At 45.8% G+C, this 12,455-nt stretch overlaps 1 protein-coding gene across 2 annotated transcripts in view; it reads left to right on the top strand.

The window, feature by feature from the left end:
* Positions 1-12,455, top strand: part of SLC25A16 (solute carrier family 25 member 16) — a 51,969-nt gene that overhangs the window by 26,308 nt on the left and 13,206 nt on the right. For both annotated transcript variants that reach the window (XM_068255231.1, XM_068255232.1), the window contains exon 6: positions 275-396. In XM_068255231.1, the coding sequence (XP_068111332.1) occupies positions 275-396 (122 nt within the window). The remainder of the gene's footprint in view (positions 1-274; positions 397-12,455) is intronic.

The following is a 12,455-nucleotide window of genomic DNA, read 5'->3' as shown; positions in this document are numbered from 1 at the left end:
CCTTCCTCTCTGGAATGTGTTTTCTTTTTAATATATGTAAATCAGTTTTCATGGCTCAGGTGGGGCCATAATGCTCTTGCCTAAGCAAATGAAAAGCAGGGGTTTCAGTTGCCTGCATTTGCCATTACATGTGAATGCTGCCAGTACAATGTCTCTCTATTCCATTGTCCTTTCTCTAATCAACGAGAAAACGCCTCTAAAACGGAAATGGATTATTTTTTTGTAAATTAATTTCAGCACGGCCGCTGTCACAGATGATTTTTCTGTATTTTAGGTATTACTGCAGTTATGTGCACTTATCCACTGGATATGGTCAGAGCACGTCTTGCATTTCAAGTAAAAGGAGAGCACAGATACAATGGAATCATAGATGCCTTCAAAAGTATTTACACAAAGGTAGGTTTCTTTTCTACAGCTACAACATATACTCATCTGAAATGAATACGTAGCCCAAAATCTAGCGTTGAGGCTGCTTTAACAGTGGGACGTTACAGGCGCACGTTAGAGCAGCCTGTAACGCAGCCCAACACACAGTTATGAAAACTCAATGGGCTGTTCACAGTGCCCACGTTGCGTTACAGTGTAACGCTACGCGTTAAGTGAAAGTACTGCATGCAGTACGTTATACACGGCTATGCCGCATTAGACTGTTTGCACATGCTCAGTAATGTTGGAGGAGGAGGGGAGAGTCCGCTATTGCGACCAGCCACATGGCTAATTAACCACTTGAGGACCTAGGGCTTTACCCCCCTTAAGGACCGGCCACTTTTTTTCCCATTCAGACCACTGCAGCTTTCACGGTTTATTGCTCGCTCATACAACCTACCACCTAAATGAATTTTGGCTCCTTTTCTTGTCACTAATAAAGCTTTCTTTTGGTGCTATTTGATTGCTCCTGCGATTTTTACTTTTTATTATATTCATCAAAAAAGACATGAATTTTGGCAAAAAAATGATTTTTTTAACTTTCTGTGCTGACATTTTTCAAATAAAGTAAAATTTCTGTATACATGCAGCGCGAAAAATGTGGACAAACATGTTTTTGATTAAAAAAAACCCATTCAGCCTATATTTATTGGTTTGGGTAAAAGTTATAGCGTTTACAAACTATGGTGCAAAAAGTGAATTTTCCCATTTTCAAGCATCTATGACTTTTCTGACCGCCTGTCATGTTTCATGAGGGGCTAGAATTCCAGGATAGTATAAATACCCCCCAAATGACCCCATTTTGGAAAGAAGACATCCCAAAGTATTCACTGAGAGGCATAGTGAGTTCATAGAAGATATTATTTTTTGTCACAAGTAAGCGGAAAATGACACTTTGTGACAAAAAAAAAAGTTTCCATTTCTTCTAACTTGCACCAAAAAAAAAATGAAATCTGCCATGGACTCACCATGCCCCTCTCTGAATACCTTGAAGTGTCTACTTTACAAAATGGGGTCATTTGTGGGGTGTGTTTACTGTCCTCACAATTTGGAAGGTGCTAATTTGTAAGCACCCCTGTAAAGCCTAAAGGTGCTCATTGGACTTTGGGCCCCTTAGCGCAGTTAGGGTGCAAAAAAGTGCCACACATGTGGTATTGCCGTACTCAGTAGAAGTAGTATAATGTGTTTTGGGGTGTATTTTTACACATACCGATGCTGGGTGGGAGAAATATCTCTGTAAATGACAATTTTTTAAATTTTTTTACACACAATTGTCCATTTACAGAGATCTTTCTCCCACTCAGCATGGGTATGTGTAAAAATACACCCCAAAACACATTATACTACTTCTCCTGAGTACGGCGATACCACATGTGTGGCACTTTTTTGCACCCTAACTGCGCTAAGGGGCCCAAAGTCCAATGAGTACCTTTAGGATTTCACAGGTCATTTTCAGACATTTGTTTTCTAGACTACTCCTCACGGTTTAGGGCCCCTAAAATGCCAGGACAGTATAGGAACCCCACAAATGACCCCATTTTAGAAAGAAGACACCCCAAGGTATTCCGTTAGTAGTACGGTGAGTTCATAGAAGATTTTATTTTTTGTCACAAGTTAGCGGAAAATGACACTTTCTGAAAAAAACCAATAAAATTCAATTTCCGCTAACTTGTGACAAAAAATAAAATCTTCTATGAACTCACCGTACTACTAACAGAATACCTTGGGGTGTCTTCTTTCTAAAATGGATTCATTTGTGGGGTTCCTATACTGTCCTGGCATTTTAGGGGCCCTAAACCGTGAGGAGTAGTCTTGAAACAAAATTTCTCAAAATGACCTGTGAAATCCTAAAGGTACTCATTGGACTTTGGGCCCCTTAGCGCAGTTAGGGTGCAAAAAAGTGCCACACATGTGGTATCGCCGTACTCGGGAGAAGTAGTACAATGTGTTTTGGGGTGTATTTTTACACATACCCATGCTGGGTGGGAGAAATAACTCTGTAAATGGACAATTGTGTGTAAAAAAATCAAAAGATTGTCATTTACAGAGGTATTTCTCCCACCCAGCATGGGTATGTGTAAAAATACACCCCAAAACACATTATACTACTTCTCCCGAGTACGGCAATACCACATGTGTGGCACTTTTTTGCACCCTAACTGCGCTAAGGGGCCCAAAGTCCAATGAGTACCTTTAGGATTTCACAGGTCATTTTTGTTTCAAGACTACTCCTCACGGTTTAGGGCCCCTAAAATGCCAGGACAGTATAGGAACCCCACAAATGACCCCATTTGAGAAAGAAGACACCCCAAAGTATTCCGTTAGGAGTATGGTGAGTTCATAGAAGTTTTTATTTTTTTGTCACAAGTTAGCAGAAATTGATTTTAATTGTTTTTTTTCACAAAGTGTCATTTTCCGCTAACTTGTGACAAAAAATAAAATCTTCTATGAACTCGCCATACTCCTAACAGAATACCTTGGGGTGTCTTCTTTCTCAAATGGGGTCATTTGTGGGGTTCCTATACTGCCCTGGCATTTTAGGGTCCCTAAACCGTGAGGAGTAGTCTTGAAACAAAAATGACCTGTGAAATCCTAAAGGTACTCATTGGACTTTGGGCCCCTTAGCATACTTAGGGTGTAAAAAAGTGCCACACATGTGGTACCGCCGTACTCAGGAGAAGTAGTATAATGTGTTTTGGGGTGTATTTTTACACATACCCATGCTGGGTGGGAGAAATATCTCTGTAAATGACAATTGTTTTATTTTTTTTTACACACAATTGTCCATTTACAGAGAGATTTCTCCCACCCAGCATGGGTATGTGTAAAAATACACCCCAAAACACATTATACTACTTCTCCTGAGTACGGCGGTACCACATGTGTGACACTTTTTTTGCAGCCTAGGTGCGCTAAGGGGCCCAACGTCCTATTCACAGGTCATTTTGAGGCATTTGTTTTCTAGACTACTCCTCGCGGTTTAGGGCCCCTAAAATGCCAGGGCAGTATAGGAACCCCACAAGTGACCCCATTTTAGAAAGAAGACACCCCAAGGTATTCCGTTTGGTGTATGGCGAGTTCATAGAAGATTTTATTTTTTGTCACAAGTTAGTGAAAAATGACACTTTGTGAAAAAAAAAACAAAATCAATTTCCGCTAACTTTTGACAAAAAATAAAATCTTCTATGAACTCGTCATACACCTAACAGAATACCTTGGTGTCTTTTTTTCTAAAATGGGGTCACTTGTGGGGTTCCTATACCGCCCTGGCATTTTACGGGCCCAAAACCATGAGTAGTCTGGAAACCAAATGTCTCAAAATGACTGTTCAGGGGTATAAGCATCTGCAAATTTTGATGACAGGTGGTCTATGAGGGGGCGAATTTTGTGGAACCGGTCATAAGCAGGGTGGCCTTTTAGATGACAGGTTGTATTGGGCCTGATCTGATGGATAGGAGTGCTAGGGGGGTGACAGGAGGTGATTGATGGGTGTCTCAGGGGGTGGTTAGAGGGGAAAATAGATGCAATCAATGCACTGGGGAGGTGATCGGAAGGGGGTCTGAGGGGGATCTGAGGGTTTGGCCGAGTGATCAGGAGCCCACACGGGGCAAATTAGGGCCTGATCTGATGGTTAGGTGTGCTAGGGGGTGACAGGAGGTGATTGATGGGTGTCTCAAGGTGTGATTAGAGGGGGGAATAGATGCAAGCAATGCACTGGCGAGGTGATCAGGACTGGGGTCTGAGGGCGTTCTGAGGGTGTGGGCGGGTGATTGAGTGCCCTAGGGGCAGATAGGGGTCTAATCTGATAGGTAGCAGTGACAGGGGGTGATTGATAGGTAATTAGTGGGTGTTTAGGGTGGAGAACAGATGTAAACACTGCACTTGGGAGGTGATCAGACGTCGGATCTGCGGGCGATCTATTGGTGTGGGTGGGTGATCAGATTGCCCGCAAGGGGCAGGTTAGGGGCTGATTGATGGGTGGCAGTGACAGGGGGTGATTGATGGGTGGCAGTGACAGGGGTGATTGATGGGTGATTGATAGGTGATTGACAGGTGATTGACAGGTAATTAGTGGGTTATTACAGGGGAGAACAGATGTAAATATTGCACCGGCGAATTGATAAGGGGGGGTCTAAGGGCAATCTGAGCATGTAGGCGGGTGATTGGGTGCCCGCAAGAGGCAGATTAGGGTCTGATCTGATGGGTAACAGTGACAGGTGGTGATAGGGGGTGATTGATGGGTAATTAGTGGGTGTTTAGGGTAGAGAATAGATGTAAACACTGCACTTGGGAGGTGATCGGACATCGGATCTGCGGGCGATCTATTGGTGTGGGTGGGTGATCAGATTGCCCGCAAGGGGCAGGTTAGGGGCTGATTGATGGGTGGCAGTGACAGGGGGTGATTGATGGGTGGCAGTGACAGGGGGTGATTGATGGGTGATTGATAGGTGATTGACAGGTAATTAGTGGGTTATTACAGGGGAGAACAGATGTAAATATTGCACTGGCGAATTGATAAGGGGGGGTCTAAGGGCAATCTGAGCGTGTAGGCGGGTGATTGGGTGCCCGCAAGAGGCAGATTAGGGTCTGATCTGATGGGTAACAGTGACAGGTGGTGATAGGGGGTGATTGATGGGTAATTAGTGGGTGTTTAGAGGAGACAATAGATGTAAACACTGCGCTTGGGTGGTGATCTGATGTCGGATCTGCGGGCGATCTATTGGTGTGGGTGGGTGATCAGATTGCCCGCAAGGGGCAGGTTAGGGGCTGATTGATGGGTGGCAGTGACAGGGGGTGATTGATGGGTGATTGACAGGTGATCAGGGGGATAGATGCATACAGTACACTGGGGGGGGGGGGGGGTGATCAGCAGGGGGGAGGGGAGGGGATAAAAAAAAAAATAGCGTTGACAGATAGTGACAGGGAGTGATTGATGGGTGATTAGGGGGGTGATTGGGTGCAAACAGGGGTCTGGGGGGTGGGCAGGGGGGGTCCTGATGGGTGCTGTGGGCGATCTGAGGCGGGGGAAATCAGTGTGCTTGGGTGCAGACTAGGGTGGCTGCAGCCTGCCCTGGTGGTCCCTCGGACACTGGGACCACCAGGGCAGGAGGCAGTCTGTATAATACACTTTGTAAACATTACAAAGTGTATTATACACTTTGTATGCGGCGATCGCGGACTTAACATCCCGCCGGCGCTTCCGTATGGCCGGCGGGATGTTGCGGCGGGTGAGCGGCGCCAGGCGGAGGCGGAGGATCGCGTCACGCATGACGCGATCGCTCCGCCCATGCCCCTACAAGGACCGCCGCCTTTGGGCATGAGCTGGTCCTTGTGGGGTCCACTTCCTGGCCGCCTCTGTGCGTTAGGCGGTCGGGAAGTGGTTAATATTCACTGCACTGTGTGAGGTGCAGTGTTTACTTCCTGGAGCGGCCGCTTTGTGCGGCGATTGGCTGGCGGGACCACGTGGTCCGCATGCGTCAAAAAGTACGCATCACGGCATCACGGATGCATCAAGAGCCGCATAACGCGGCTCAATCTGACGTCCAACTTAAACACCACCATACGTTGCGTTAGGGGCACATTATGCGACCTGAACGTCGCATCTAACGCAACGTCTTGGTGGCAAAGAGGCTTAAGTGTTTGGCATTACTATGGTAATTTTTATTTTGAAGCTGAAAACTTTTCCTTTCTTTTTCTCACATGACTTTGCCTACAGGAAGCTGCAAGCTGATGGATGCAGGGATAAGAAGTTCTCTCCCATCATGCATCTGACTCAGCAACTTCCTTTAGGCATAATTATGTGGCCACATTCCAAAGAAAAGTAAAGCGTTTTTTTTTTTTTAAAGTGGACCCGAGATAAACATTTACTCATTGCATAATTGTGTTCCTTTCATATAGTGAATAGAGCATTCCTCAAGCCAAATACTTTTTTTGTTTTAAAAAGACTCTGTATCAAATTTTTCAGCCTTAGTTCTTCTATCCTATAAGTTCCTATGCCTGTTCTAATCTGCTCTGGCTTACTGCAGTCTTACCTAACTGCACTGTCTCTGTAATAAATCAATGTATCTTTCCTCTGTCCTGTTTGTCGGGCTAAGGCTTGATTGTGTGGAATGTGCAGGGCTGCTTGTGATTGGTAGAAGCGATACACACCCTCTGCAGGCCCCCTGCACACTCTGAATGACTCACACACTATGCTTAGCTGAGCCTATTAGAAGCTGGTTAGTTTGTTTGTAAACACTGCCTAAAACTGTTAATTACAAGCCAAGATTGCAGCAGAGAGTGGCAGAAACAGCACAGAGGGGCACAGGAGAAAATAATGAATAGAATGGTATGCTTTTTATTGTAAGAATATTAGAGTACAGATTCTCTTTAATACTCTTAATTCCCTAAAAAGTAAACAAGCCTCGCCAACAGCTTCTCCAGAGTGCCTTGGCACTCAGCCTTAGTAGAAAGGGCTTATAAGAGCTCAGTCTGGGCAGGAGGAGGAGGTTACTAGCCAGAGATTTCAGAGGCAGAGAGGAGGAGGAAAGGGGAGTGAAGTTATCACAGGCTGAGGGCTGGAGATACAGATCAGCTTGCCTGTGTGTAATGTGACCAACAGAACATGGCCGCTCTCATTGCATCACAGGAATAAATAATCATAAACTGTTGAAGCTGTTTGCAGCTAGATTTGCTGTGTAGACTATCTAAACTTTAGATAAGATATATAGACAAGTTACTTTTTCTAGTTAGTTTTTCATCTCAGATCCGCTTTAAGCTTCAAAACAAGGCTGCAGGATATACAGGATATTTATTTAAGACACAATATTCATGGTGATTGTAATTCCTCTTTAAAGTTTTTAGATGAGTTCTTAACCACTTCCCGACCGCCTAACGCACAGAGGAGGCCGGGAAGTGGACGCCGCAAGGACCGCCGTATAGACAAATGGCGGCGGTCCTTGTAGGGGCATGGGCGGAGCGATCGCGTCATCCATGACGCGATCCTCCGCCTCCGCCTGGCGCCGCTCACCCGCCGCAACATCCCGCCGGCCATACGGAAGCGCCGGCGGGATGTTAACCCGACGATCGCCGCATACAAAGTGTATAATACACTTTGTAATGTTTACAAAGTGTATTATACAGGCTGCCTCCTGCCCTGGTGGTCCCAGTGTCCGAGGGACCACCAGGGCAGGCTGCAGCCACCCTAGTCTGCACCAAGCACACTGATTTCCCCCCCCCCCCTGCCCCAGATCGCCCACAGCACCCATCAGACCCACCCCTGCCCACCCCCCAGACCCCTGTTTGCACCCAATCACCCCCCTAATCACCCATCAATCACTCCCTGTCACTATCTGTCAACGCTATTTTTTTTTTATCCCCCCCCTGCCCCCTGCTCCCTCCTGATCACCCCCCCACCCCTCAGATTCTCCCCAGACCCCCCCCCCCATGTACTGTATGCATCTATCCCCCTGATCACCTGTCAATCACCCGTCAATCACCCGCCAATCACCCCCTGTCACTGCCACCCATCAATCAGCCCCTAACCTGCCCCTTGCGGGCAATCTGATCGCCCCCCACACCAATAGATCGCCCGCAGATCCGACATCAGATCACCTCCCAAATCCATTGTTTACATCTATTCTCTCCTCTAAACACCCACTAATTACCCATCAATCACCCCCTATCACCACCTGTCACTTTTACCTATCAGATCAGATCCTAATCTGCCCCTTGCGGGCACCCAATCACCCGCCCACACGCTCAGATTGCCCTCTGAACCCCCTTATCAATTCACCAGTGCATTAATTACATCTGTTCTTCCCTGTAATAACCCACTGATCACCTGTCAATCACCTGCCAATCACCTATCACCCATCAATCACCCCCTGTCACTGCCACCTATCAATCAGCCCCTAACCTGCCCCTTGCGGGCAATCTGATCACCCATGCACACCATTAGATCGCCCGCAAACCCGCCGTCAGATTACCTCCCAAATGTATTGTTTACATCTGTTATCTTCTCTAAACACCCACTAATTACCCATCAATCACCCATCAATCACCCCCTATCACCACCTGTCACTGTTACCCATCAGATCAGACCCTAATCTGCCCCTTGCGGGCACCCAATCACCCGCCTACACGCTCAGATTGCCCTCAGACCCCCCCCTTATCAATTCGCCAGGGCATTATTTACATCTGTCCTTCCCTGTAATAACCCACTGATTACTTGTCAATCACCTATCAGCCACCCATCAATCACCCCCTGTCACTGCCACCCATCAATCACCCGCTGTCACTGCCACCCATCAATCAGCCCCTAACCTGCCCCTTGCGGGCAATCTGATCACCCACCCACACCAATAGATCGCCCGCAGATCCGACATCAGATCACCACCCAAGCGCAGTGTTTCCATCTATTCTCTCCTCTAAACACCCACTAATTACCCATCAATCACCCATCAATCACCCCCTATCACCACCTGTCACTGTTACCCATCAGATCAGACCCTAATCTGCCCCTTGCGGGCACCCAATCACCCGCCTACACGCTCAGATTGCCCTCAGACCCCCCCTTATCAATTCGCCAGTGCAATATTTACATCTGTTCTCCCCTGTAATAACCCACTGATTACTTGTCAATCACCTATCAGCCACCCATCAATCACCCCCTGTCACTGCCACCCATCAATCACCCGCTGTCACTGCCACCCATCAATCAGCCCCTAACCTGCCCCTTGCGGGCAATCTGATCACCCACCCACACCAATAGATCGCCCGCAGATCCGACGTCCGATCACCTCCCAAGTGCAGTGTTTACATCTGTTCTCTACCCTAAACACCCACTAATTACCCATCAATCACCCCCTGTCACTGCTACCTATCAGATTAGACCCCTATCTGCCCCTAGGGCACTCAATCACCCGCCCACACCATCAGAATGCCCTCAGACCCCAGCCCTGATCACCTCGCCAGTGCATTGCTTGCATCTATTCCCCCCTCTAATCACACCTTGAGACACCCATCAATCACCTCCTGTCACCCCCTAGCACACCTACCCATCAGATCAGGCCCTAATTTGCCCCGTGTGGGCTCCTGATCACTCGGCCAAACCCTCAGATCCCCCTCAGACCCCCTTCCGATCACCTCCCCAGTGCATTGATTGCATCTATTTTCCCCTCTAACCACCCCCTGAGACACCCATCAATCACCTCCTGTCACCCCCCTAGCACTCCTATCCATCAGATCAGGCCCAATACAACCTGTCATCTAAAAGGCCACCCTGCTTATGACCGGTTCCACAAAATTCGCCCCCTCATAGACCACCTGTCATCAAAATTTGCAGATGCTTATACCCCTGAACAGTCATTTTGAGACATTTGGTTTCCAGACTACTCACGGTTTTGGGCCCGTAAAATGCCAGGGCGGTATAGGAACCCCACTAGTGACCCCATTTTAGAAAAAGACACCCCAAGGTATTCTGTTAGGTGTATGACGAGTTCATAGAAGATTTTATTTTTTGTCAAAAGTTAGCGGAAATTGATTTTTATTGGTTTTTTTTCACAAAGTGTCATTTTTCACTAACTTGTGACAAAAAATAAAATCTTCTATGAACTCACCATACACCTAACGGAATACCTTGGGGGTGTCTTCTTTCTAAAATGGGGTCACTTGTGGGGTTCCTATACTGCCCTGGCATTTTAGGGGCCCTAAACCGCGAGGAGTAGTCTAGAAAACAAATGCCTCAAAATGACCTGTGAATAGGACGTTGGGCCCCTTAGCTCACCTAGGCTGCAAAAAAGTGTCACACATGTGGTACCGCCGTACTCAGGAAAAGTAGTATAATGTGTTTTGGGGTGTATTTTTACACATACCCATGCTGGGTGGGAGAAATTTCTATGTAAATGGACAATTGTGTGTAAAAAAATCAAACAATTGTCATTTACAGAGATATTTCTCCCACTTAGCATGGGTATGTGTAAAAATACACCCCAAAACGCATTATACTACTTCTCCTGAGTACGGCGGTACCACATGTGTGGCACTGTTTTACACCCTAAGTACGCTAAGGGGCCCAAAGTCCAATGAGTACCTTTAGGATTTCACAGGTCATTTTGCGACATTTGGTTTCAAGACTACTCCTCACGGTTTAGGGCCCCTAAAATGCCAGGGCAGTATAGGAACCCCACAAATGACCCCATTCTAGAAAGAAGACACCCAAAGGTATTCCGTACGGAGTATGGTGAGTTCATAGAAGATTTTATTTTTTGTCACAAGTTAGCGGAAAATGACACTTTGTGGAAAAAAACAATTAAAATCAATTTCCGCTAACTTGTGACAAAAAAAATAAAAACTATGAACTCACCATACTCCTAACTGAATACCTTGGGGTGTCTTCTTTCTAAAATGGGGTCATTAGTGGGGTTCCTATACTGCCCTGGCATTTTAGGAGCCCTAAACCGTGAGGAGTAGTCTTGAAACAAAAATGACCTGTGAAATCCTAAAGGTACTCATTGGACTTTGGGCCCCTTAGTGCAGTTAGGGTGCAAAAAAGTGCCACACATGTGGTATCGCCGTACTCGGGAGAAGTAGTATAATGTGTTTTGGGGTGTATTTTTACACATACCCATGCTGGGTGGGAGAAATACCTCTGTAAATGACAATCTTTTGATTTTTTTACACACAATTGTCCATTTACAGAGGTATTTCTCCCACCCAGCATGGGTATGTGTAAAAATACACCCCAAAACACATTGTACTACTTCTCCCGAGTACGGCGATACCACATGTGTGGCACTTTTTTGCACCCTAACTGCGCTAAAGGGTCCAAAGTCCAATGAGTACCTTTAGGATTTCACAGGTCATTTTGAGAAATTTCGTTTCAAGACTACTCCTCACGGTTTAGGGCCCCTAAAATGCCAGGGCAGTATAGGAACCCCACAAATGACCCCATTTTAGAAAGAAGACACCCCAAGGTATTCCGTTAGTAGTATAGCGAGTTCATAGAAGATTTTATTTTTTGTCACAAGTTAGCGGAAATTGATTTTAATTGTGTTTTTTCACAAAGTGTCATTTTCCGCTAACTTGTGACAAAAAATAAAATCATCTATGAACTCACCATACTCCTAACGGAATACCTTGGGGTGTCTTCTTTCTAAAATGGGGTCATTTGTGGGGTTCCTATACTGCCCTGGCATTTTAGGGGCCCTAAACCGTGAGGAGTAGTCTTGAAACGAAATTTCTCAAAATGACCTGTGAAATCCTAAAGGTACTCATTGGACTTTGGGCCCTTTAGTGCAGTTAGGGTGCAAAAAAGTGCCACACATGTGGTATCGCCGTACTCAGGAGAAGTAGTATAATGTGTTTTAGGGTGTATTTTTACACATACCCATGCTGAGTGGGAGAAAGATCTCTGTAAATGGACAATTGTGTGTAAAAAAAATTAAAAAATTGTCATTTACAGAGATATTTCTCCCACCCAGCATGGGTATGTGTAAAAATACACCCCAAAACACATTATACTACTTCTCCTGAGTATGGCAATACCACATGTGTGGCACTTTTTTGCAGCCTAACTGTGCTAAGGGGTCCAAAGTTCAATGAGTACCTTTAGGATTTCACAGGTCATTTTGAGAAATTTAGGCTTTACAGGGGTGCTTACAATTTAGCACCCCCCAAAATGTCAGGACAGTAAACACACCCCACAAATGACCCATTTTGGAAAGTAGACCCTTCAAGGTATTCAGAGAGGGGCATGGTGAGTCTGTGGCAGATTTCATTTTTTTTTGTCGCAAGTTAGAAGAAATGGAAACTTTTTTTTTTTTTGGTCACAAAGTGTCATTTTCCGCTTACTTGTGACAAAAAATAATATCTTCTATGAACTCATTATGCCTCTCAGTAAATACTTTGGGATGTCTTCTTTCCAAAATGGGGTCATTTGGGGGGTATTTATACTATCCTGGAATTCTAGCCCCTCATGAAACATGACAGGTGGTCAGAAAAGTCAGAGATGCTTGAAAATGGGAAAATTCACTTTTTGCACCATAGTT

This window comes from Hyperolius riggenbachi, chromosome 10 (assembly GCF_040937935.1).
Source record: "Hyperolius riggenbachi isolate aHypRig1 chromosome 10, aHypRig1.pri, whole genome shotgun sequence".
NCBI lineage: Eukaryota > Metazoa > Chordata > Amphibia > Anura > Hyperoliidae > Hyperolius > Hyperolius riggenbachi.
The sequence above is the reverse complement of the archived record's forward strand: the minus strand, read 5'-3'. Positions and strand labels throughout refer to the sequence as shown.